Here is a 24,297-nt window from a genome sequence, read left to right as displayed (position 1 = left end):
TAAAAGTCTGATCTTATTTAACTCAGGGATAAATGTTATACCAGCAAAAAACCAAATAAAAAAGTCACTGCTGTCTTACCGAGTAAAACTGACAGTCATGCAAATATGAGGAACTGCATAATCAATACAAGGACAGTTTATTAGTCTATCAAGACCAGTACAGCAGGATATCAGGCAGTAGTTTTTCTACTAACTATGCCTTATAACTAAAGATGGTAGTAGACCAGCAATTTATGCATCGCCAAAAAAGGGGAAACACATTATTTTTTTAAAAAAAAGGATGAAAGGGGATACATATATGAACAAAATTTGCATGCATAATTTATATGCAGAGACACACATTTAGAAATAATGGCTATGAATAGAAATACAGTACATCTTGTCACAGTGAGAATGTGCACCTGCTCAGTCTGCTGTCAAGGTGCTGCTAATTGTGCGGATGGGGTCATTTCAGCCCCTGCTCTCCCATCTCATGGTTCTTTATCTTCAAACCAGACAGCCCTTAAAATACAGGACCGTCCTTTGTAAAGCAAGACACGTGTGCCATCCTACATGGTAGGGACTGAACTAGGGTAACCTGGAACAAACCACACTCTCTTCCAATGAGCTACTGCCAAATGAAAAACACATTCTCTACAGAGTTGAGGAACCTGTGTCCCTCCTGATGTTTTGTATTACAACTCCCATCATCACTGACCATTGGCCATGTTGGCTGGGCCTGATGGCTGTTAGGTCCAACATCTGAAGGCCACAGATTGCCCACCCCTACTCTAAAGCGTAAGGATTACAAAAGACAACAGGTTAGATGACCAGGTGGAAGTCAACAAGAGTATATTCTTCCCACCTTCCACATCTGTTTCTCGTGAACGTAACTGGTCAATGATTTAACTTGTGATCATTTAATGACACTTCGCTACTATGAAAATGTTTTCAAAAACTGGATTCAGTTTCAATCTGTCTGCTGTTCCAATTGAATTGAATTATTCTTTCATATGTAGAAACCTATGACAATTATCTCCGTGGTTTGGGTGGACCCTCTATGATGAAGTTGGAGCACCCTCGATCTACAATATATCTTATTTTGCTTGGTCCTCCACCCAAACAGACTACTGCTCTTGTTCTGTTGATTAGGAATTTAAAACCCAGGTATGAGGAAGAAGCAAATACTGCTTCACTTAAAGAGGCATGAGAGCTGTCTAAAAATACAACAAGTGAAACCAGTTCTTCAAGTCAATTGTGTCTTGGTTAAAAATAAACTGCAAACAGAAAACAACATTAACACATACCCGGACCTCAGCTAATCTCTCAATTACTGACTTTAACCATCTTGCCAAGTTTCAGTAGTTACTTTTGCAAGATGCCAACTTTTTTCTTTTACTGTCTCCTCATCCTTAACTGTCTGTCATTGTGAGATGTTCCAAAACGACATTGAATGGTGGAAATTAGCATAATTTAACCAATATCTTAATCAAGTTTGTTTTTGCTCCTTTTAATGCTGCATGGGCATGTGTTGCGGGGGTGGGTGGGGAGAGAATTGTTTTATAAATGTGCAACGCATTTGCAATTGTTACTTGATTTGTGTGCTTATTGGTTTGGGGGGATTCTTAGTTGAGATGTGAGAAACCCTGGGTTCAACTGCCAGGCAAACTCTGCCAAAGTTGAAAGGAAGCTGCACCTTTGGGGAAGACCAACTCAATAGTAGACCACATACTTTGCATTAAGAAGATCCATTGCATCTCCATTTAAAAAAAAAAAAGGGATCCCAGACAGAAGAGTTGGGAAAACCTGGCCCTGAGACCTTGAAGGCCTTTTGACATTCCTGAGCTAGAAGGACCAAAGACTCAGCTTCATACTTTTTTTTTAAGGGGTTCAACAGGTTTTCCCCACGGCTAGCATATTTGTTGCAAAGAAATCACACTTTCCCACCACTCAAATGGGGATCACGTAAGAATTTGGACAGACGGAGAGGCAGGACAGATCCTATTTTGAAGGCAACCTTCACCGTTTTATTGCTAATTACCGATATCCTCCTCCAAGGGGAAAATCTTAAAGTGAGCCACATGCAAACACCCAAAAAGAGGTTTGTCCAAAATACTTGGTTTAACACGCGGACAAGAAATGCCAGGCACAGCCTAGCACAGAAACAGAGCAGACAGAAATGTAGTGTTTTGGCCTCCTCTGAAAGATCCACAGAGGGCAAACGGAACAGACCACAGTTTATATGCCTTGGAATTGCAAGAGGTTGAATTGACCCCAACCATCCCAAAATGTGGTTCAGACTGTTGAGTGACATTTGCTATGGGAGCAAGCGATGTTATGCCAGTGATTTTCTTCCTGGCGATGCCTGGAACATGCTCCATAAGAAGGAAACAACGTTGCCTGGTTTCACCTCCCTCTCCTCTGAATTGTCGGCTCCTTGGCGTGATGATGCTCTCATTTGAACTCACTGATGATGTGACGACAGCCTCCCACCCCCTGGAAGCCAGACCTTAAACTAGAGGAAATGAGGGTGTTGGGAAGGTTGTCACTTTCGCTTCTGCCAAAGGCCAGGAACATTTTCTTCCCTATTTTCTGCAAGCAGCCAAACCACTATTAAATCACATGCTCAAAATGTCAAATGCAAAAAAACAAAACAAAAAAGGCATGCCGTGAAACAATATTCAACACACCAATTTTCAGACATTCTGACTTTTGCTCCAAACCGTCTGCTCTCAGCCTGCCTTTGAAGGGGTCAAATTGGCATCTGTGTTTTGCTCTCCCTGCCCAGACGCTAAGATATGGCACACTTAAAATTGTCTTCAGTGTGGAGACCATTCCTTCCTTCCTTCCCTTTATCCACACACGAATGAAAGGCCCTACCATATTTTGTACAAACCAATTTATTTCATTCTGGCCTGGCTGTCCTTACCATATAATACACACACACATACACACACACTCCAAACAAGGGCAACAGTTTCAGGAAGGTGGGGGAAAAAAATTAATCCAAAATCAGAACATCTACAGTTTTAACTCTAAAGATGGCAACAGCAAAAGAATTAAAGCTGTGTCCGGGCTAAATATTTTCAGTGGTTGTATCCAGTGTGGCTTTGTGCTAGTGGAAAGTGCTTTTGCTTATTAAGTTGAGCCACGTGGTCTGTGATGATGCTTTATGTCCCCTATGTATTGCAGCCCTATGTGCCACATCCCATATGGTTCTGAAGGGTCCATCAGTCCCCAGGAGCAGTTTTTCAGGGAGCTGCAGTGAGTCTAAAGGGGCTTGGCAAAAATTGGGGACTTTGCCTTGTACAAATGGAAACATTTTCCCTAGTGCAAAAGCACGATTGAAGATAACCCAAGGTTAGTGTCATGTCTGCCGTTACAATTTCAAAACGATTACATTGTAGCAAATCTATTATGGATACAGATATAAAACCGGTACAAAACTCCCAACACAATGCAGCATAAAATCCAACGTTTTTTAAAACTCTTATGTGAAGGAACCGAACTGTCCTCCATTTTTGGCATTTAGTTGGTTGCAGGATATTATGGGGTTAACCCTCGTGTGTCGACTACTCAGTTTCAGCCAAAAGATTAATACTTTAGAAGTCAAAAGTTTAATTAAAATATAGCGGTCAGGAAGCAGGAGATTATAAAGTTCTACAGAAGATCAGAAGAAGAGAGAAACAGTTTTAGCTTAGGAAACAGAAACTTAAGTTGGCAGAAATGAATAAGAAACTCCCCCTCAACTCTGACTGGTTGGAGCTGGGTAGGGGAAAATAGTTTTAGAAGATAAAATGCAGGCAGAGAAAGACAGAGAGGGAGGGAGGATGAGAAAGAGAAGGAAGGAAAGAAGGCCAGAGCCCTAGTGGAAAGAAAGGGTCAGAACTGCTGGAACTGGAGAACTGACTGTGGAGTTGTACCAATGACTGTAAAATACTGCTTGAATAAGGGACCTGTGCAAAACAGAGACACAGTCTAGCATGTTAGTTGCATGTGTTTATCCCCAGTTGTTTAATTACCCTATTGGTCATATGGTCTTTTGTGGTGGGTGAGTGGGTGTATCCATTCAGATTTTTTTCCCCCATTGACATTTTTCTTCAGTAAAATGTAACACTTGTTATTTGAAATGTTGTGTTCTCTCCTCCTCTCTCCCCCCTACCCTCTTTTTAGAGTACCCATCCCATATCTATAGCCATCCCATACTACCTCAAGTAGATACCTGAGACCTAGAGCAGGGGTGGGTGTGGATTTTATAAAGTCAAATTCATAGACACTCCTGCGTCCAAGTTTTTTTTAAAATTTAGCATTACATTAATGTCATTCCTATCAAAAATCGGAGTTGCAACAACAGAGCATTCTTAAAAGGAACCTCTACCCATTTTTGAAGTGCTATTCCTCAGCCCTAACAAGTGCTTTTTCAGTCTCTCACCTGGTGTTACTCTTACATGTTAGAGGCAATAATGTGATGGTGAAGGGGTTGAGGAACCCATTCACAAATGTGTTAGTCAAAATGTATGTGGCCCATCTCCACTGAAATCAAGGAATTCACAGCCCTGTAAAGTTGAAGAGCTGTTGTTGTGATGGTTCAGGTTTCACTTGTTTCCTGTGTGCTCTGCTATTTCTGACAGCAACACATTGGCATACGGAACATGTGAAGACATTTGTGCATCTGTTTCTGCTCACATCCACTATAGCTTCTATTCTGCCTTATCTGTAAACTAGGAAAGCTGTTTATATATCATTGATAACAGCTGGAAGTCTGCTCTTGGCAAGAACATCTTCCTCAGACTACAACCACATCAAATTCACTCATTTTATATTTTGCTAAAATTCCCATATATCGGCCAATTATTTTATATTGCACATAAAACCATCTCTGTACCTGGTAGACGAATGTCTGCAGCCTCCTCCCACTCTTCATCTTAAGTTTGTCACCAAATGCAGAGTCTATGGTTTGAATATGAGCCATTTTTCGCCCCTCCACAGACCTGGCTTTTCTTTCTTTTTCTTTTTACCTTTGTTTCCCACCTCACCTGATTAAGAATTTTGGAGAACTCAAAAGTTTGCACAGTATTCTGTTAACTTTGTGTTGACCTATTAAAGCTATGGTGACATGGATTTCGGAAATTTTCTGAAAGGACTTCCAAAAGATGTATGCAGGATTTAAAAAAATAAATAAAATAAGAATTTGATCACTAGTAATGTGATGCCAAGACATAGAAGTCCAATGCGTTTGTTCAACTCTATGCAGGGCTGTCACTAAAACTCAGCTGTAGGCTCCTAAAAACATTACATCTACAGAGATCACCTGATGTACAGAGGCAGTAGTCCTTATTCAGACATTTGATAACTATGGTCACTGCTTGAAGGGGATATCCGGAATACATTGGCTAGTCTCACCATTACACAGGCCATACCCACCTACGGGTGATTTGAGAGCCAGTGTGGTGTAGTGGCTAAAGTGTTGGAGTCGGGAGATCCGGGTTCTAGTCCCCACTCGGCCATGGAAACCCACTGGGTGACTTTGGGCCAGTCACAGACTCTCAGCCCAACTTACCTCACAGGGTTGTTGTTGCAAGGATAAAAATGGAGAGGAAGATTATGTATGCCGCCTTGGGTTCCTTAGAGGAAAAAAGGCAGGATATAAATACAATAAAAAATAAATAAAATAAATAAATATGTTGCTCCCTTCACAGTAATAGAAACCCTGATCAACAAGGCTTTCTGTTATCATGGAGGCAGCTATAAGTGCCTAACCCCCTTCAGACTGAAACTGATCAAGCATCATGGAGAGGTGTGGCAAGAGTATACATGGGTGTTGAGGGGAATGGACTAGCCTACATGGCTGGATGTCTCTTTCATGCTTTAGTATCCATAGGTACCAAGTGCCTGAAGAAAGCTAGTATCACTCTAATTTCCAGATGCTATCAATTTAATGCCCTGAGTGTGAGTGCCTGGAGGATTGTGACTGATCACTGCAGGAAACAGAGGGTGAAACCCTATGGCTGCTTCAGGGGGAGAAAGGCTGTTCCACCAAGGGTGAGCTATTCCACCTGCTCCCCTCCGCCCCCCACCTGGAGGCTTTAAAAGCAAGGCTGGAGCTGAAGGGAGGCGGTGCTTCAGGGGGAGAAACGCTGTTCCAACCAAGCTTTCTTTTCTTTTTATCTTTTTATCTAGTTTGTTTTGCTGTGAACTTGTATTTAGTATATTTTTGAGTATTATTGTGATGTTGTTGATTAGTATATTGTTAAATATTGCTGTAGTTCTAATTTTTGTAAACCGCCCAGAGAGCTTCGGCTATTGGGCGGTATAAAAATGCAATAAATGAAATGAAATGAAATGAAATGGTGTCCATCCACCAATGGAATGGATTCCACCACACCCCTCTGCAGCCTCCCACATGCCCCCTTAATCTTCTCTGGAGTATTGGGGGACCCTCTGGAGCAGCTTATGGGATGCAGAGTGAATGAGAGGAAGGAGAAGCCCACTCACACAAAGTTGTATGGAACCCAGAATGTTGGCTGGACAAATTTTATGTTAGTCTGATCCGTGTGATTAGTTGATGCCGCAAAGCTTGCAGTTTCTGGCTCGATATACTGCAATAGTCCATGTACTTGTTGGTTATCATGCATTTTTCTCTCTCATCCACATCACATTGTGCATCAAGAAGCTGATGCTCTGAGAACGAAAACATGGAACAATCTAGACATAGTTAGAAGAGTACCTTTGATTACTGTGTCAGGGGCTTTAATAAACAATTGCTTATTTGTAGGCTGCTGTGTTGCCCCCAAAAACTCATGCCACAATTAAAAAACACAAAATAAACCTTAATGGTGCCACAATCAGTATTATAACTACAGGGGTGGGTTTTTTTTAAATGCAGGAAATAAAATCAATTATGTTACATCATATAAAATTACTTTCTCTCCAAGATAGCAACAGTGGGCCTGTTCACATAACATGCTAAGCCATGGTTAGACCATTAACCCTTTTGCAGCAAGTGGTTAGTGAGCATATTTAAACTGTAGTTATGTAGCCACCATGATTAGGAATGTTTCACATGACACACTAAGTCATGGTTCATATGACATGTTAACCCATAATGTTTAGCTCAAAATGTTAAACAATATGGTTTAACATGTTGTCTAAACAGGGCAATTGATCTATCTCAGTGGTGGACAACTTGTGGCCCTCCAGAGGTTTTGGATTACAGCTTCTACCATGCAAGCATAGTCAATATTAAAAAAATAGCATGTGGTAGAGCCTTTCTTCGAATATATCACTTGAGATTGCTGGTGGGAGTATCATATATTTCATTTATTTATTCGAATATTTATAAGCCAATTATCTGAACCAATTCTACCCAAAGCAGTGAACAAAATACATGCATAAAAATGCAATATTATAATATCTTTTTTAATTTTAAAAAATACTTTGAAATAAATTCTATAATATATAAGTACAAAATCTAAGTAATCCCCCACAGAACTAAATCTTAACTTAGCCTTTCCTCCCAGCATCTTAATTTTGAATATACAGGGAGAGGAATTTTTTTTTAAAAAAAACATTCAACTTTTCTACCTGCACCCTGAAATGGCAGAGACCAAGAACGATTGTGCCACAAGCTCTTTCTTAACATCTGAATAAATCCTTGGTCATGGACCCTTAGGGGAAAGACACAAGCTCTTTCCCTACTTCTTCCCACTGGAGAAATCTGTCTCACAGAATTATTAGAATATGACTGTGAATGAGATAACTATCGAGTATTTTTAAGACTGAATATGTGCCATAAGCAGAGGTGAGGAGTATTGGATGGGAGATCTGTGCTACTACACTTGGGTGGCAATACATACAAATATCCTAAAAGCTAAGCAACTTTGAGAGTACGAATTTATTATTTTAAATGTCAGAGGCAGGGAGATATGACAGAATGGCTGCAAGAAAGGCAAATGCTATTTTGGGCTGCATTAATAGAAGTATAGCTTCGAAATCACGTGAAGTACTGGTTCCTCTCTATTCGGCCCTGGTTAGGCCTCATCTAGAGTATTGCGTCCAGTTCTGGGCTCCACAATTCAAGAAGGACGCAGACAAGCTGGAGCGTGTTCAGAAGAGGGCAACCAGGATGATCAGAGGTCTAGAAACAAAGCCCTATGAAGAGAGACTGAAAGAACTGGGCATGTTTAGCCTGGAGAAGAGAAGATTGAGGGGAGACATGATAGCACTCTTCAAATACTTAAAAGGTTGTCACACAGAGGAGGGCCAGGATCTCTTCTCGATCCTCCCAGAGTGTAGGACACGGAATAACGGGCTCAAGTTAAAGGAAGCCACATTCCGGCTGGACATCAGGAAAAACTTCCTGACTGTTAGAGCAGTGGGACGGTGGAATCAGCTACCTAGGGAGGTTGTGGGCTCTCCCACACTAGAGGCCTTCAAGAGGCAGCTGGACAACCATCTGTCAGGGATGCTTTAGGGTGGATTCCTGCATTGAGCAGGGGGTTGGACTCGATGGCCTTGTAGGCCCCTTCCAACTCTGCTATTCTATGATTCTATGATTCTATGAATAACTCAGCAATGGCAATCAATACCTCATGATTGGGCACAATACTCTGTGTCCACCACCTAGTGAGACAGTTTGGCACACAGAGAAAGCAAAGCTTTTTAATGCTAGTCTACTTCAGTGTGACTTCACACTGCAATCCTAACTGTGTGCATGTCTACTCGGAAGCATATCCCTTTGAGTTTAATGGGGCTTACTCCAAGTTAAGTGGATAGATGATTACTTAAATTTTACATGTGTGAGGGACGGATAGACTCAAGAAGCCTGCTATGTACTTACATGAAGTATGAAGCTGAGCAAATTCAGATTTCTAACATAACATATTATACCACTGAGTAAAATACCAAGTGAAGGGGGATTTGGTTGTTTTAAATTTGTTACTATGTTTTAAATCTTTGCATTACTGCTAGACTTTATTTTGGTTTTTATTTTAATTTTATACAGTCGTTTTATACTTTTATATTATATTTTATCGTGTGTTTTATGCTTTTAATTGCTATGAACCACCCAGAGAGCTTCAGCTATTGGGCAGTATAGAAATGTAATAATAAATAAATAAATAAATAAATATGTTTTTTTTTCAGGGGGGGGGGGTGTTGCGGAGAGAGAGAGAAAAAGCTGGCAGCCACAAAACCCAACAGCATTTTCAGAAAGCACTTCCAATGTTGCGTCTTGTATATCGCAAAACTCGCTCAAACGGAGAAATTTCAGACTTTTGATTATCAAGTGCTTACGTTTTAAAGATGCGGATATTGTATTGTGGAAGGACAATTCCTACCATCATCTTAATTTTTCCTTTCAGTGTCTAACTACCATTATTGCTCTCTAATAATCCAAGAATGGCAGGAGACACATATCTGTTCCTTCCAGTCAAGCACAAATTTCCCCTTTTGGACCTCAGGTGAAAACTCCCGCTCCCATCTTTCAGAATGAGTGCAATGGCAGCCACTCCATGCACATACTAAGACCTGCTGTTGTGGATTTTGAATAACTTGCATTCAGTGCACCCTGATATATCTCCCCTGGACTGTCGAAGCACAAGGAAACAGGCCAGGCCGGAAGAACTCTTTCCACTCACTCCTCCACAAAGTTATGGCCTTCATAAAGCTGACAAATAAGGAATGCAAAAGACAAACAAGCATAAAGCGGGAGACAGAGAAGGCCAGGAAACCTCAATATAGTCAGGGGGAAGTATTGACCTGCCAAAAGGATGGGCAGGACATGAGCAACTAGAAGAGAGCAGACGAGAGCACTGTGGAATACCAGAGACAAGGAAAAGCGCAACTTCAGGAAAAATGCGACTGAAAAGGGAAGGAACAAGGGTGAGGTCAGTGGACAGTGGTTATCAGCAAACTAATCAGCTTACTGAAAGTGTAAATCTCCACACCCATATTACAATAAGAAAGCCATCCATGAAAACCCTAACCCATCATTTCCCAAACTGGTGTCCTTAGATATTTTGCACTACAACTCCCAGCATTCTCAGACAGCATGGGTTACAACTCCCAACGTGGTTGCCTGAGGGATGCTGGGAAATGTAGTTCATCATATCAGAAGGGCTCCAGGTTGGGGAAGGCTGCCCTAAATGGATAGGAACGTAGGAGCAAGTCATAACTGTTTCTCCTTCCCACTCTAACTTACCAGTTCATACAATAAGCAAACTCAAAGGTCCCAAAAGAATAAAAAAGTTGTGCTGAAGCTTAACTCAGATCCTGAGAGAGAGAAATCATCTTGGAACAGTGAAAGAGCACTTTAATTTTTGCTTAATTGTTTTTTGTTCAAATCTCATCCCCTGGTGGGGAAATGGAATCTGTGTCAAGAGGGGTGAAATGGCTCCAGCTGCCATGTTTAACTTTTCCCATGTTCTAAATAAGTGCAGGTATTTAGGGTTGTGCACTATTATTCTTAGGTTTTATCTTGATAATGAGCTTCTATTGCTAAATTAGAACTGTAAACTGTTTACTCTACTTCTCCCCAATGCAGGGGCCCGAATCAGATTTGGTGCCCCCATGAAAGCCATTTTAATTCTATCCTTTAAAACAGGAGATCCTAAAAGTCCTGATTTTTTTTTAAAAAAACACATAATGTCTAGTTTGATACTTTGTAAGCCTCTGCAACCACAGCTAGGATATGGGATATACACTGAAATGAAATAAAACAAAACATTAAACAATTCATTTTTTAGAAAAGTTGGTAGATACAGGTCAATAGGTTTTCATGAAGAATAAAGGAAAATGTTCTCTTTCGGTATTAGTTGTATAAATGTGTGCTCTTCATGTGACTGAAAGTTTTACTTAGCAGTTTAGGGTGCAATCCTATTCATGTCTAGACAGAAAAACTCCTACAACTCCAAGGATTCTCCAGCCAGGGCTTTCTGTTATCTAGGAGTTGAACTTTTGTATAACAAATCATGTTTGTCACACTATCTCCAGTATTTGAGGCAGTAAGCCTGTGTGCACCAGTTGGTGGGGAACATGGGTGGGAGGGTGCTGTTGCACCATGTCCTGCTTGTTCATCCCTGGCCAATGGCTGGTTGGCCACTGGGTGAACAGAGTGCTGGATTAGATGGACCCTTGGTCTGATCCAGCATGGCCCTTCTTATGTTCTTAAGCGATAAAATCATTTGGAAAATTAAATTGACAACCAAGCCCCAAATTGAACAAAATAGGAAAACTTCAACAATATGACTATTGAGATGATGGATAGTTTTAACAGGATCAGGATTAAGCACTCTCCTTTAAATGTGGTCCTTTCAAGATAGACACACAACGACATGGCAGAATAAAGAAAGCCAAGAATGAGTCACACCAAAGCATTAAAAGGTCATTACAGCACTCATCACCTGGCTGGATTGTATAAATCAAGAATAAAAGCCACTGTGGCAGATTTTAGTATATGATTCTGGTAAGATTTTATTGACCTATTAAGCTGCCTTCCTAACAGGAAGAACCTATCATTCTTTTCAGGCTTCTCGGATTTACAGCAGTCTTTCCTTTCAGGATGGCTGGACTCTGGAACAGGAAAGATGAGATAGGAAGATATTGCAACGTTTTGCTGAAGGCCCCCATTTGTTTAAATCATCATCAACAACAGGTCCTTTTTATAGTTTGACATGGAATCCTCACCTAGTTGCAGCAGAACTGAATCCAAGTATGTGCCAAAGCCAAATGATACCCCTGCCTCTCAAGCCTATGATGAAACATCAGAATTCCACAGGTCTGTACGGAGGGCTCAGATTACACAAACCTCTATTTTGTGTCATTTTAGACAACCAGCAGACTGGGCCTTTCATTTGTTCTATTATTCAGATTCTTGCCCTCCCTTCAAATGCCTTATCAGTATGGCTTACAATAACATATTATATTTTATTGTATACAAAGGAGAGGTGTTACTCATATGTAAATTTCCAAGTGGCAGACGTAAGTCATAACATTCCCACATCAACTTCCAATAACAAAGATGTGTGTTTAAAAACCAACCTTCTGTAGAAGTTATGTCAAACAAAAGGCTTGAAAACTAACATTGTACAATGATGCACTGTGCTATGACGTTACATCACAACGGGCATGTTGCTCCACAATATTTCAGTGGTTTGCAGAAACAAATAGCTAAGGAGATAAGAGAAGCACAGGAACACCCCTTTTTAAATGCCTATCCAAGGTCACTTTTGTGACCTTGGAGAAGCAGCCAGTGCGATTCTCTCCACGCTGGCTAAGGGGGCGGGGGGGGGGAGAATAATAATAATAAATTTATTATTATTATTATTCCTGGTTCTGAGTGCTGTCTCCAACCTTGGCTCCAGGAATCCAAAATTTCCTATGGCGCCCTGGACTCTGTCTAAGGTCTATAGGATTGCCTCCTAAACCAATTTTAGCAAATGCTCCAGGCTTGGATTTCTCTCTAAGAATGACATGTTTTCCAAAACCTTGAATCACTGCTGTGTTTCTCCCTCAAACAATAAATCCTAAGGCCAGAATATGTGTGATACAGGAGATTCATCACTGGAGCACTCAGCAACTTTTTATTTTGTGGTGAGTAAACTCAGGGCAGGGTTGATTTGGACTAGTGCCACAGTTCTGAGGGAGAGTGATTGTAACCATTTCACCCCCACGTTGACTCCCTGATAGGGCTGGTGTCAACGATAGGCATAGCCTGGCACCTGCTGAGGGCTCACACTCCAACCAGGATTCACTGACAAGAGGCCCCAGGACTTGCTCCTCCTCTTCACCATGGCAACCTGCCTGTTCACCTGTCTCTCGCTCTGGCCAGGCAATGGTGTTGGGAGAAGATGCCACTGCCTATTTGGTGTTGGCAGTAGATGCCACTGCCTGCTCATTGACTCCCTGCTTGTCAAGCAAGCAAGGGATAGCAAGGATGAGGAAAGGAGGAACAGTAGCAGCTGGTGACAGTAGGGGTGAGAAGGCCAGTCACAGACTCTCAGCCCAACCAACCTCACAGGGTTGTTGTTGTGAAGATAAAATGGAGAGGAGGAGGATTATGTTGGAGGAAAAAAGGCAGGATATAAATGCAATAATAATAACAACAACAACAACAAACATGGATTCGCTGAGGGAGCTGGGCCACTGAGGGCGCTTGGCAAAAAGCCCTCAAAAACCGGAAGCCAGCACTGTTCTTAGATGCAAACCCTCCCTCTAGAAGCTGCTATTAACTGTGGAGAAAGAGAGAAACAATGCCCTTGTATCGCATCTGCATATTTCTCCATCCACTGATCTCATACCTCACATGTAGTTTGGCTGTTAAAATTGGTTTTGAAGACAGTTCACTTAACAGTTAGCTAATCCTTCTCAGCATGAGCACGGAGCACTAATTCACCACTCTACACTTTCAAACACTCTGCATAAGTACTAATTAGAGTTAATAACTTGGTATTATCCAATACGATCATGACACACCCTGAAACTCCAAAATCAGCTCCCCACAATTTTCAATAATAAATAAAAAGCGGCTTTAAAAGGCCATTTCCCAGCCTGTAATTGTATCATATTATGGAACAAATTCAGTATATGTCATAACATTTAAACATGTGTATGGGAATTCACTGTGGGAAATTTACAACTCTTGACCACAAATAAAATAAAATAAGCTACTTAGTGGTATTAGTTCTAGGCTTTGGTTGCGAAAAATGTCAAATACGGGCTGTCTAACTTTATGTAGGATAGGAGGTGTGGATTTTGTTGCCTTCCCTTTGTGGGAAAAGAGCAACAGCTTTCTTGCTTTCTCTCTAGTTGGCCATTGCCAAGGTAATTCTTAAAGGATTAAGTTTTGCAAAATAAATTCTGCAAATAGAATGTGGACTGAGATCATTTAAACTCATTTCCCCAAGGACCCCTTAAAGTCCTGGAAGCCGTCAGGCACAGGCAGCCTCTTCTTTCAGTGTTAGTTTTCAGTCTCCCTAGATGCATAAAATGGCTTGTTTTTCACATACTTTCTCTTATGGTATGAAGGGGAAAAAAATACGTTTTACTCTTGATTCCATGCATCACAATCCAAAGCCTTCAATGACAGAAAACACTCCACATTTCGTCCAAAGAAAATATATTTGAGCATCAAATATTTTAAGAGAAGAGATCCAAGAATAGCTAAACAATAGTGTTTAGTCATAGCTAAACACTAGTTCATGTAATATGGAAGCCATTACTCAATAACAAAGTCGTTTAAAAGGAATTAACAAGGTGATGGAGATATTTGTTCAAATCGCAAGGATTCAAGGCATGATGGATGACATTTCCTCTACATGGGTGATTTCTAATCATTGGTAGGAGAAAAAGGAATATTTTTGAACAAAGATAATTTTGGAGGCAGATTTGGGCAACCAGGGAACAGGTTTTGAACTTACTGACACTTGTAGCCAGTGGGAATATTAGTCTTAAATCTGACCCTTCCAGGTGGTATATTAATTATTAAAGGCACATCAGGCAGGAAAAGCAATGGTTAACCCCCAGGATGGTGTAGTTTCTTAACAATCACCACTTAATTGGTCAGTTATGCACTGGAGGGAAGTATACTGTAATTGTGAAGGCTATGGACGTGAGACAGCCCATGCAGGCATATTTACTGTTTCCTGGGATATGACCAACCCAGCAAGCTCACATTGCAATGTCGGGGTCATGTTTGAATGTATAGATAGCCAGGTATCAAAATTGGATCTCTCCAACACAGCTTAATTGGTGGAAGACACTGTTTCAAAAGATTAGAGAAGGTAGAACAGAAAAATAGGGGTCAGGAGAGACCATGGTGCGACCTGAACAGGATAATATCAATTTGTTATTTAGGTTATTATTCTGCTTACAATTAAAATATATTTCTTCCATGCCATCACCAAATGTCTTTATACACTCTGACTTGTAGTTTTGAATCATCTGCCAGTTCTTTGTTCCATGCAGCGTTTTCTCAATAGGAAACTTCAGATACAAATCTTTCTCCTCTTCCCCAGATTAACTCACCAAAATGTCAGCAAGGCCAGTGGCACTGCTTTTGCAATGAAGCCTCCAAATTCAAACAAGGATGGTCCACACAAACCTTTTGTGGGTGGCTGTGAAGATCCTGCCGCAGGAAGCTTACCTAAGACAGCTACAGGAATTCTGTCTCCCTCAGCAGAGGAGGACAGGTAAGAAAAGAGCCAGGAAGAAGGCAGAGATTCCCCAAAACCATCACAAAGGACAGAAGCAGAGGTGAGCAGAATTCAAGTTTGTGGGACCTACTAGAACCCTGGAATCCACCAACCTGAACCTTCTTTAATAGACCAGGAGTAGGTAATTAGATGCCCTCCCAGCTGTTTTGGACCATAATTCCCATAATCCCTGACAATGCTGGCTGGGGCTTATGTAGGTTTAGTCAAAAACATCTGGAGAGCACTAGGTTGTCTACCCCTGCAATAGACAGACACTTAGGCCACAGTTAGACCTAAGGTTTATCCTGGGATCATCCAGGGTTCACCCCTGCCTGAGCACTGGATCCCCTGTGTGTCACCTAGATGAACAGGTTTGACCCCTGGATGATCCAGGGATAAACCTTAGGTCTAGCTATGGCCTTAGAATTAAAGAATTCTGAGCCCAGGAATTTATTGTGAGGACTACAACTGAATGGAGATCACTGTCCTTCCACACAAATCTACCCCTTGTTGCCCCAAGGTTTCTTCATTTCAGCAGTAGAATTTAGGGTGTGAGGAGATGCATTTTATTGCAGCTATTGTTAAACAACTGGAAATCAGAAATCCTTAGAGATCTATTGTAGGTCAATGAGAGAACTACTAATAGATCCAGATATAGCTGCCACCCCACCCTGGACTAGAAGACGGCATATAAATGAAGCTGCTTCAAAGTGGTTGGGAGGGTGGGTGTGCGGAATTAGCCAACAAAAAGATAGCATTTGGAGCTAATCCAAGCACCATTTGATAATGTGTGGAAATTCCTTTGTTTTTATACATGCCATATTCTTTACACAGTAAGAAATACTTGCAGGCCTAAAACTAGGAGCCATCTTTTTGTTTTGTTTTATGAAGTTGTTCTGTTAGTACAGTCATCTTGAAACCATTTTTCGCACCATACAATAAGAGGAATACAATGCATATTAAATATATCAATCAATAAGGCATCCCTTCTTTGAATCAAGTAAGATACATTTTCACACTTGCTTGAATATATATAATTTTCATATGCAAAATTCAAAGTTACTAATAAACAATTTCCTCTTCTTTATTTATCCATAAATTTTATAAATAACCAAATCAAGTTATTGAAAAACAAAACTTTTTTAATATATTGCTTTATATCTACAGAAATTAATAAAGCACGTCCAATTTTTTTTACAAATGTATCCTGTCTTTGACTATTTTCAGTGGTTCTAATATAATATGATAATTCTGCCATCATAGCAAAATTAACATTTTCTCCACCCAGTCATCACTAGAAGGTGTCATTTGTCCTTTTGACTTTTTGCATACAATATTCTTGGTGTTAATTCCTTATGTTGTTGACTAACAAATCCATCCATAAAATTAAGATGATGAAACTAGTGAAATCTTGTAACCTAATATTTTGTCCATATTCTTGTTAATCATGCTCCAATATTTTTTTTTGCCAGAGAGCATTCCCACCATAAATGATATAAATATCCTATTTGTTTCTGACACTTCCAACAATTAATTGGATAATTCTTATATATTTTGTTTATTTTAAATGGTGTCATCTACCACCTTGTCATCACCTTATATAGATTTCCTGTAAATGACATGTTTAATGAAAAAATATGGCTCTTACTCCAGAAGTTTTCCCCAACCTAGTCTTTCCCAACCTAGTGCCCTCCAGAAGTGCTGGACTACAATCCCTATCATTCCCAGCTGGCACAGCCATTGGGAGTTATGGGTATTGTAGTCCAACAGTTCTGGAGGGCACCAGGTTAGGGGAGACAGACCTACATGAAAGACTGTCCATCAAAACGTTTGAAAAAACAAAAGCAGGAAAACAGTTCTTACCTATTGTTCTTCGAAGATCTTCACACTGGCTAATGTGAGGAAACTTGAGGATTTCCTTCCATTTTTTGCTTTTACCTTTGCGCTTTCCTCCTCCCCCTGAAGGAAAAGAAAGGATGTTGAGATTAAGTTCTTTATTAAAACCCATTCTTATTTCCCCTATCCCACACATACATACACGCCAGCTGTGGTTTGGTGCATTCATGCATGGACACGCTTTAAAAACAAAACAAAACACCCATTGTCTTCAATATCATAAAATGTTGGGTGGGGGTTTCGAGATTTCAGTGTTATGAAGATATGCAGTGGTTACCAGGCAACTGTAAACACGTCCTCCTCTTCCCATCGCAAAAGTAGGCAGAGGGGTCAGCTGTGGCATAGCTGTGAAGCAGCCCTGTGCTGTAAGGCACTGCTGCATGCAGATGTTTGACAGTCTCAAATTGGGGACTTAGCAGTCAGGTCCTGGTGTCTTATCTCCTAAGCTACCAGTGCTCCGCCTCCCCTGCAAACACAACTGACCAAGCACTGCAAGGGCAGGGCACCTCCTAGACTTCTGTAATTGTCAGCTGACCCTTTGGATGAATCCCTGGTGACCTAGATCTATAAAGCCCTGTCTTCAGATGGCCCATTAGTCTGAGCAACTCAACACCAGTAATAGAGAACACCATTTCTTGGTGCCTTGACTCGAGTCACCATCTTCTGTGGATCTCACCCCACACCCCTACCTCTGGTCCCTCAGACCCTTATCTGCTTGCTTTGCCTTGGCCATGCCTGTTCGGACCACATTTTTGTTTCTCCCTCCAAGAGTCGATCCCTGCCAAGGCCTGACATGGGCAGTGGGAAGTACAAAGTGAACCCAGCAGAAAGTCTGTGGCACTATTTAGCCTGCTGGCCCTCCACTACTGACTGGGCATTTTTGCTGAAAGAGGCTGAGCAGCAAATGGTGCACTACCATCCCTGCCCAATTCAAGGTGCATAGTACCCAAGGCCATTCACATTATTTTGGGCCCTGAGGCAGAAAAAAATGCAATAACAATAAAAGAAATAATGAACAATTGACTGTTCTTTTATGATGCCCAAATCAGCTGCCTGAGGTGACCTCTTTGCCCTGTCTAATGGAAGAACTGGTCCTGTGGCCCTCCTGCCTCTACCTCTGTGAGCACTGATGTCCCCCAGGCCATAATCCTTCCCTAGAAGCATGAGAAAGTGTACCAACATTGCAGAGTCTAAAGAACCTAGATTGAGCACAATTCAGAGAAGCTTTGAAGGAGCAAGATGAGAGCAAGAAGGAGCAAGCTGGAAAGCAGAAGTGTGAACCTGCCTCACCAGAGCCCTTTGCTCATAGAATTATGTGAGGGTTTTTTTTGGGGGGGGGGGTTATGTTCACAGGAAATTCCATAACCATTTTTGTGCAAATTTCTCCTAACACATCCAATTTTGTATGGACGCTGTCTAATATACACATTTTTGCAACCTAATATAATACATATTTAATGTTATTTCTCCTAATGTATGCATTTTTAATTGGAGAACTCCATTACAAATGTCAGAGATGTGCAATTTTCAAAAGATAATTGAGTTTTGGTTTGCATAGCTGTTCAAAAGTGCAAAACTCACATTAAAATGCAAAATTTAATTTCTCCCCTATGCCTATTAATACATTACCAAATCAAAATCAATGGACTGGAACTGTATAGACTTAGTGGTTTTGGAAAATTCCATCAAGTTCCCTTAGAGCTGATATGTCTCTCTCTATATATATATTATTTAAAGGTATTCATATATCACTTTCTTGCCCTCAAAGTAATGTACAATAAAATGTAATAAAATCGTAACATAAAAAAACTAAGACAGAACATCCTTGAAAAAACAAACCAGACACTATTTTAAAAGCCAAAGACCTGGCAAAACAATACATTTTGTATTGCCTACCTATGCAGAGCCACTTTTAGATTTGGGGTGGTGGAGTCAATTCCTTAGAAAGTGATTTAGTGAATTACTACCACCTCCAATCTATAGCTATATTTCTCCCAATAGGCCTGTAGGCAATATTTCTCTGTGAACCCACTCAATGCTCCATCTTTATGTTCCTTCTTGCCTTAGTCACTGCATTCATGCCATGCTCTTCTGAGACAAGGAATATATTATTTTGCATTGCCCTACATTTCTGAGTTTGTTTACAATTGCATCTTCCATTAAATGCCATCATACACATTTTAAAATTTTTGCAGTTCCATTTTCTAAATCATATATTTACACACACACACACACACACACACACACACACACTTCTGCTTCCACTATAAAAATGCTATTTGTCTGTGTTGCCTCTCTGTGTTGCCTTCATGAAGTCTTATCTTGTCTTAGTTTTCACAGATTTTTTTTAAAAAAACCCTTCTTTCTGGTTGTAAAATAACCCTAGGGAATTCACAGAGCTATATAAACATTAATTACCAAACAAGTATGAAACAGTTGGCTAGAGCAGCCATATCAAACTTGGTAATCTGTATACTCCTTTATTCACAACAGCAAGGAGAATATGGAATAGCTATTACAAGCATTAAATGCACAAGAACAAAAGGAGTGCAAAGTAATTATGATGCAAAATGAAACAGAAGCAAAAAGTTGTTACCATGGGAGAAAAGTAGGACGTAATTACTCTGGATGAAAGAGGTATGCACAAGCATACCCAAATGATGGGGGTTTCTTGTTTGTTTTTTGACATGCATTTCTGCCAAGATCTGGAGGGAGGAGAAACTGAAAAGTTCCCTAACTACAAGCGTGATTGGTGCACAATTTAGCCAATGGTTTCTCCCCTCTTATTCCTTGTCCTACAAATACAGCAGCATCGTTTGATGACTCATTTGCTTGCATCTGAGCGTAATATAGTGGCACTCTGTTGCCTGTGACGTCTTTACGATAAAGCTTCCAATCAACTGCTTTAATCTGCCTGACCTTTCCAGCTTGCAGCATCCTCACTTGCTTTCTCCAAATACAATTTGGCAGGATGGCAGGCATATATGTATGTGTGTGTGTGTGTGTGTGTGTGCGCGCGCGCGTGTATGAGGACTGGAAGAACATAATGCACGGAGACAAGGTAAATTGTCTAACTTGGCTAAAAGTAGGAATCTCACGAAACAGGGTGGTCATTGCAGAGGTGTGGAAATGAAGGCATTTCCTTTCCTGCCTTGATTCTTTCTGTCCCTGTTGGGAAGTTCTCTAGAACTTCACCACTCATTCTGTTACCAAAACCCAATAGAAGCACCTCATTGGGCACCTCAGGTTTACCACTTGAGATTGGAGTTGTCTGAATGGGTTCGGCCTCTCAGTTTTCTGGCGCACCATGTGGCAAGTTAAACCATTACAGTGAGGTATCTCTGGGCTTCTCATTAAAAGACTCAGCATTTGGACAGTGCTCTTTGTACTGAATTCAGCAGCTCCAATACTCTCACTGTGCTACAGCAGTCAAAGGATCAAACAAGCAAGTTTTACTATTTGATTATGATCCTTATGACTGATATTAGTGGATATGTGGGAGTTCATTGAATGGAAGTTGAAATCAGAGATTGAATACCTAATTATAAGGGCGGGTTTTGTTGTTGTTGTGGCTGCTGTTGAATTTTGCAGAAAAGTTGTAAGGTGGGATGGGGAGTCTCCAATAAAAATGTTTAGCCTGAATGTGAGAGGGCTAAAACTGGGGGATGTGGCATGCATGCTAGCCCCACTATCAATGTCACTATGTACACTGCCCCATCTGCTCCACTCTGACATAGTGCAAAGGTCTGAAGGGAGTTTCTACACGTGTTCAGGTGAACACTCTTAGAAGCCATTGTACAATCCAGCATGGCTATCTAGCGGAGTTCCTGAATGCATGGAGGCTTCTAAACCATGTCCACCCAATGCCTGTAGAAGCCTCCTTTAGACCATGAAGGTCAGAGTGAAGTGGATGTGGACACCAGCAACCTCGAGCCCACATGCATTCAGAATGCCACAGAAGTACCAAAGGCTTTGGAAGCTCTCATATAGTTAAAAAAGGGAGCTAAGGTTCCACTTTGGATGTTCACATGTCACAAATAAGTTAACAACAGAACAATCTTATACCGGCCTTTTATCATGCCAAGATCTTGTTGCATATAAATTGCTCAAACACAACCACTTATTATGACCACAGGCAGAGATCATTTTCAAAACCAACCTCTCTGTTACATCTTTTCAGAATACTAACAATGCTATGAAGAAATCCAAGAGTGTTTTTAAAACAATGAATATAAGAGTCGGGCTTCTTATATAGTCCAACATTCTGTTCCCACAGGGGCCAACATTTGTGTAAATCCTAGTACATCCCAATCACATATAAATTAGGTCAAATTCCCCCTACGCCCAACACTTAACTCCCTGTAGCCTCTCCCCTTCCCAGTGCTATTCTCCAGACTGGAGCTTGGCTGAGTACAAACACACCAGAAGAGACTATAGGGAGGTAAACCGTGGGCAGGTTTGGCACCTTACCACCTTCATGCCTCTTTAGAACAAAACTTCAAACCTTTTCTGCTTTATATATGAACGGGGCACAGCTGGATTTAAACCAGATATTGTCACATCTAGTTTGGACCTTAAAGTTCAGTTCATAAAATACTTGAACTGAATATAGGTCTTCTTTTATATCTACATTTCCAATGTTACAGGCAAGCACAGGGAACTCTTCCTCTTTTGAAAGACGGCACCCTTTCGTGGGAAGGTCTCATAAGAACATAGGAAGTTGTCTCACGCTGAGTCAGAGCACGGGTCCATTGAGACCACTGACTGGCAGCAGTTCTCTGGGGTTTAATGCTGGAGCTTTTCCATCCCTACCTGGAGATGCAGAGGATTGAACCTGGGACCTTCTGCATGCAAAGCATGTGCTCTACCACTTAGGTACTGCCCCTCCCCAAAGCTGGACAATGTGTTTTGCTTGACAGTTGCTACTGGAGTGCCTTCAGACTGCACCATGAGCAAAAGCCCCGATGCTATTCTAGCAACATATGACTTCGCCCTAGCTCACTTTCTTCAAAGTTCCAAAGAACTTATTTTCAAGTACTTGGTCTATATCCTACAGTACAACTTCAGAACAGATCACAACAATATTGAGTAGCCTCTACAGAGATTTCTAAAAGTAAACGAAATGGAATCTCTTCCAGTTCGTCAAACTGGACATTTCTTCACTGACAGAGAGCTGGCCCTTGTTTGCTCTTGCCCTGGTCCTCAGGTTAAGACAGCTGCTAGCTCAGACAGCTTATTAGCAGTTCTCATTACGGAGTGTACGTGTTTGTCTGGTAGTAGATAAAGGCTAAGTCTCTTTGTAAATAAAGGCAGCTCTGGGAATTGACAGTGAACAGATGTTCTGGTGGAATCCTTCCCTGCACCAAGCAGTTAATGATGTGAAGTCAGAGGTCACGGGCTTAATTACCAAACAAATTAACAGTGATTAATGGCTGTTTCCTCCCTTGTAATGTTGTTCACATAAGCAATGATGGCATGTGCTTACAAACAGATGCCTATAACGGTAGGAAATAAACACACTTCAGCCCCTTAAGGTGAATGTGGGCCAAATATCTCAATCCACAAAGTTCAGCAGTATTCCTTTATTTTTAATGGAAACTGCAATCCATGCTGAGACTCTTTCAACTCTGAAGAAATGCCTTCTTTCCAAAACCAATATCCTGTTAGAATGCACAATTAATTCAAATGAAATTAAAATGTGCATACCCACACAGATGGTATTGTCAAATTAAATCATCAACTTGCCATATTCTTGGGTAAGGAGAGGAAACATAGGCGAGTTTCAAATTTCTGGACAAAGGGCTTGAAAAACTGGTGTTTGGGGATTAAATTGATTATCTAAACCTGGCCTCCTCCAGATGTGTTGGATTACAACTCCCATCATCCTGAGAAGCATGGCTTTCAGGCTTGCGTTTGGCAAAGATATTGCTTTGTCCATCCTGGTTAAGGACCTATCCTGGGAGAAGTTAGTTGAGTGTTGAGAGAGAAATAGGATTGTGACTCTGTTAAATTCTCTGGACTTCTTGGTGGCTTTTGATATTACTGGTATCCTTCAGGATCATCTTTCAAGCTGGAGTGCGGGCAGTATATCTTTTCATAGCACCAGGAGGTAGTGTTAGGGCACTAGTGTTCCTGCCCCTGGAAATTGCCTTATAAGGTTCAATTAAGCCTTTCATGAATTATAACAACCCTGTGGCTTAGCGTGTTATGCGAACCATGATTAAGCGTGTCATGTGACCATTCCTAACCATGATGGCTACATAACTACAGTTTAGACACACTCTCTAACATGCAAAAGGGTTAGTGGCCTAACCATGGCTTAGTGCGTTGTCCGAACAGGCCCATTGTGTATATGAAATTGTTGGAAAACACTGTCCTGGGGAATAGAGTGAGGTGTCATCAGTATGTTTGTGACACCTGGCTCTATTTTTCCTTTTTATCAAATGCAGATGTTATGCTCATAATTCCCTGAACAAATATATGGAATTGGTGATAAACTTATTCACTCTCAACCAGTTTAAGGCAGAGTTTTGACCTGGAAGATGATCCAGTTTGGGAAAGGTCTGTTCTGGATTGGAGTACCCCAAAGAGAAGCTTTGTAGTTTGGGGAATATTTTTGAATTCCACATTGCTATTAGATTCTTAACTCATGAAGACCATTGAAAACATTTTAATTCTGCCAGGCATTTGGGATTTAACTAGAATGATGCTATGTTTCTGAACTGTTTTGCTAAAAATATTTTTTAAAAATTGTATATACAGTGTATATACATTAAATATTTCCAATCATTTTATTGAATGGAAAATTAAATAAAAGACAGCACAGAAATGTGGTCAAGAAACTAAATAAATTCATAGTGGGATAAAGGAGTGATTATGTCTCTTGGCCTTATAACTGAAAATAATTGTGATGTGTATTCTACAGGGTCAATAGTCCAAATTAAACCTTCTGGGACTTTGTAAAATTTGTTCCTGACAAGAAGGACACAACAGAACTTTATTTTCCATAAACCCTTTTCATTTTCCCTCTTCCTCCTCCCCTCTTTCAATTTCCTTTCGCTCCTTCTGCTGAGCAACTTGGGACTTGTTACCAGAGTCAGATTCTTCATGGACACAAAAAGGAAAAGCAATCTACAGATCCTTAAAGTGCTTCTAACACTGAAGAAGATGCACAACTCCCCCAATCCTGGAAATATATGTGTGTGTGTGTGTGTGTGTGTGTGTGTGTGTG

At 40.8% G+C, this 24,297-nt stretch overlaps 1 protein-coding gene across 2 annotated transcripts in view; it reads right to left on the bottom strand.

The window, feature by feature from the left end:
- Positions 1 to 24,297, bottom strand: part of GRK5 (G protein-coupled receptor kinase 5) — a 179,136-nt gene that overhangs the window by 107,751 nt on the left and 47,088 nt on the right. For both annotated transcript variants that reach the window (XM_063132734.1, XM_063132733.1), the window contains exon 2: positions 17,034 to 17,129. In XM_063132734.1, coding sequence (XP_062988804.1) covers positions 17,034 to 17,129 — 96 coding nt within the window. The remainder of the gene's footprint in view (positions 1 to 17,033; positions 17,130 to 24,297) is intronic.

Source organism: Elgaria multicarinata, chromosome 8 (genome assembly GCF_023053635.1).
Source record: "Elgaria multicarinata webbii isolate HBS135686 ecotype San Diego chromosome 8, rElgMul1.1.pri, whole genome shotgun sequence".
In the NCBI taxonomy this organism is placed as follows: Eukaryota; Metazoa; Chordata; class Lepidosauria; order Squamata; family Anguidae; genus Elgaria; species Elgaria multicarinata.
The sequence above is the reverse complement of the archived record's forward strand: the minus strand, read 5'-3'. Positions and strand labels throughout refer to the sequence as shown.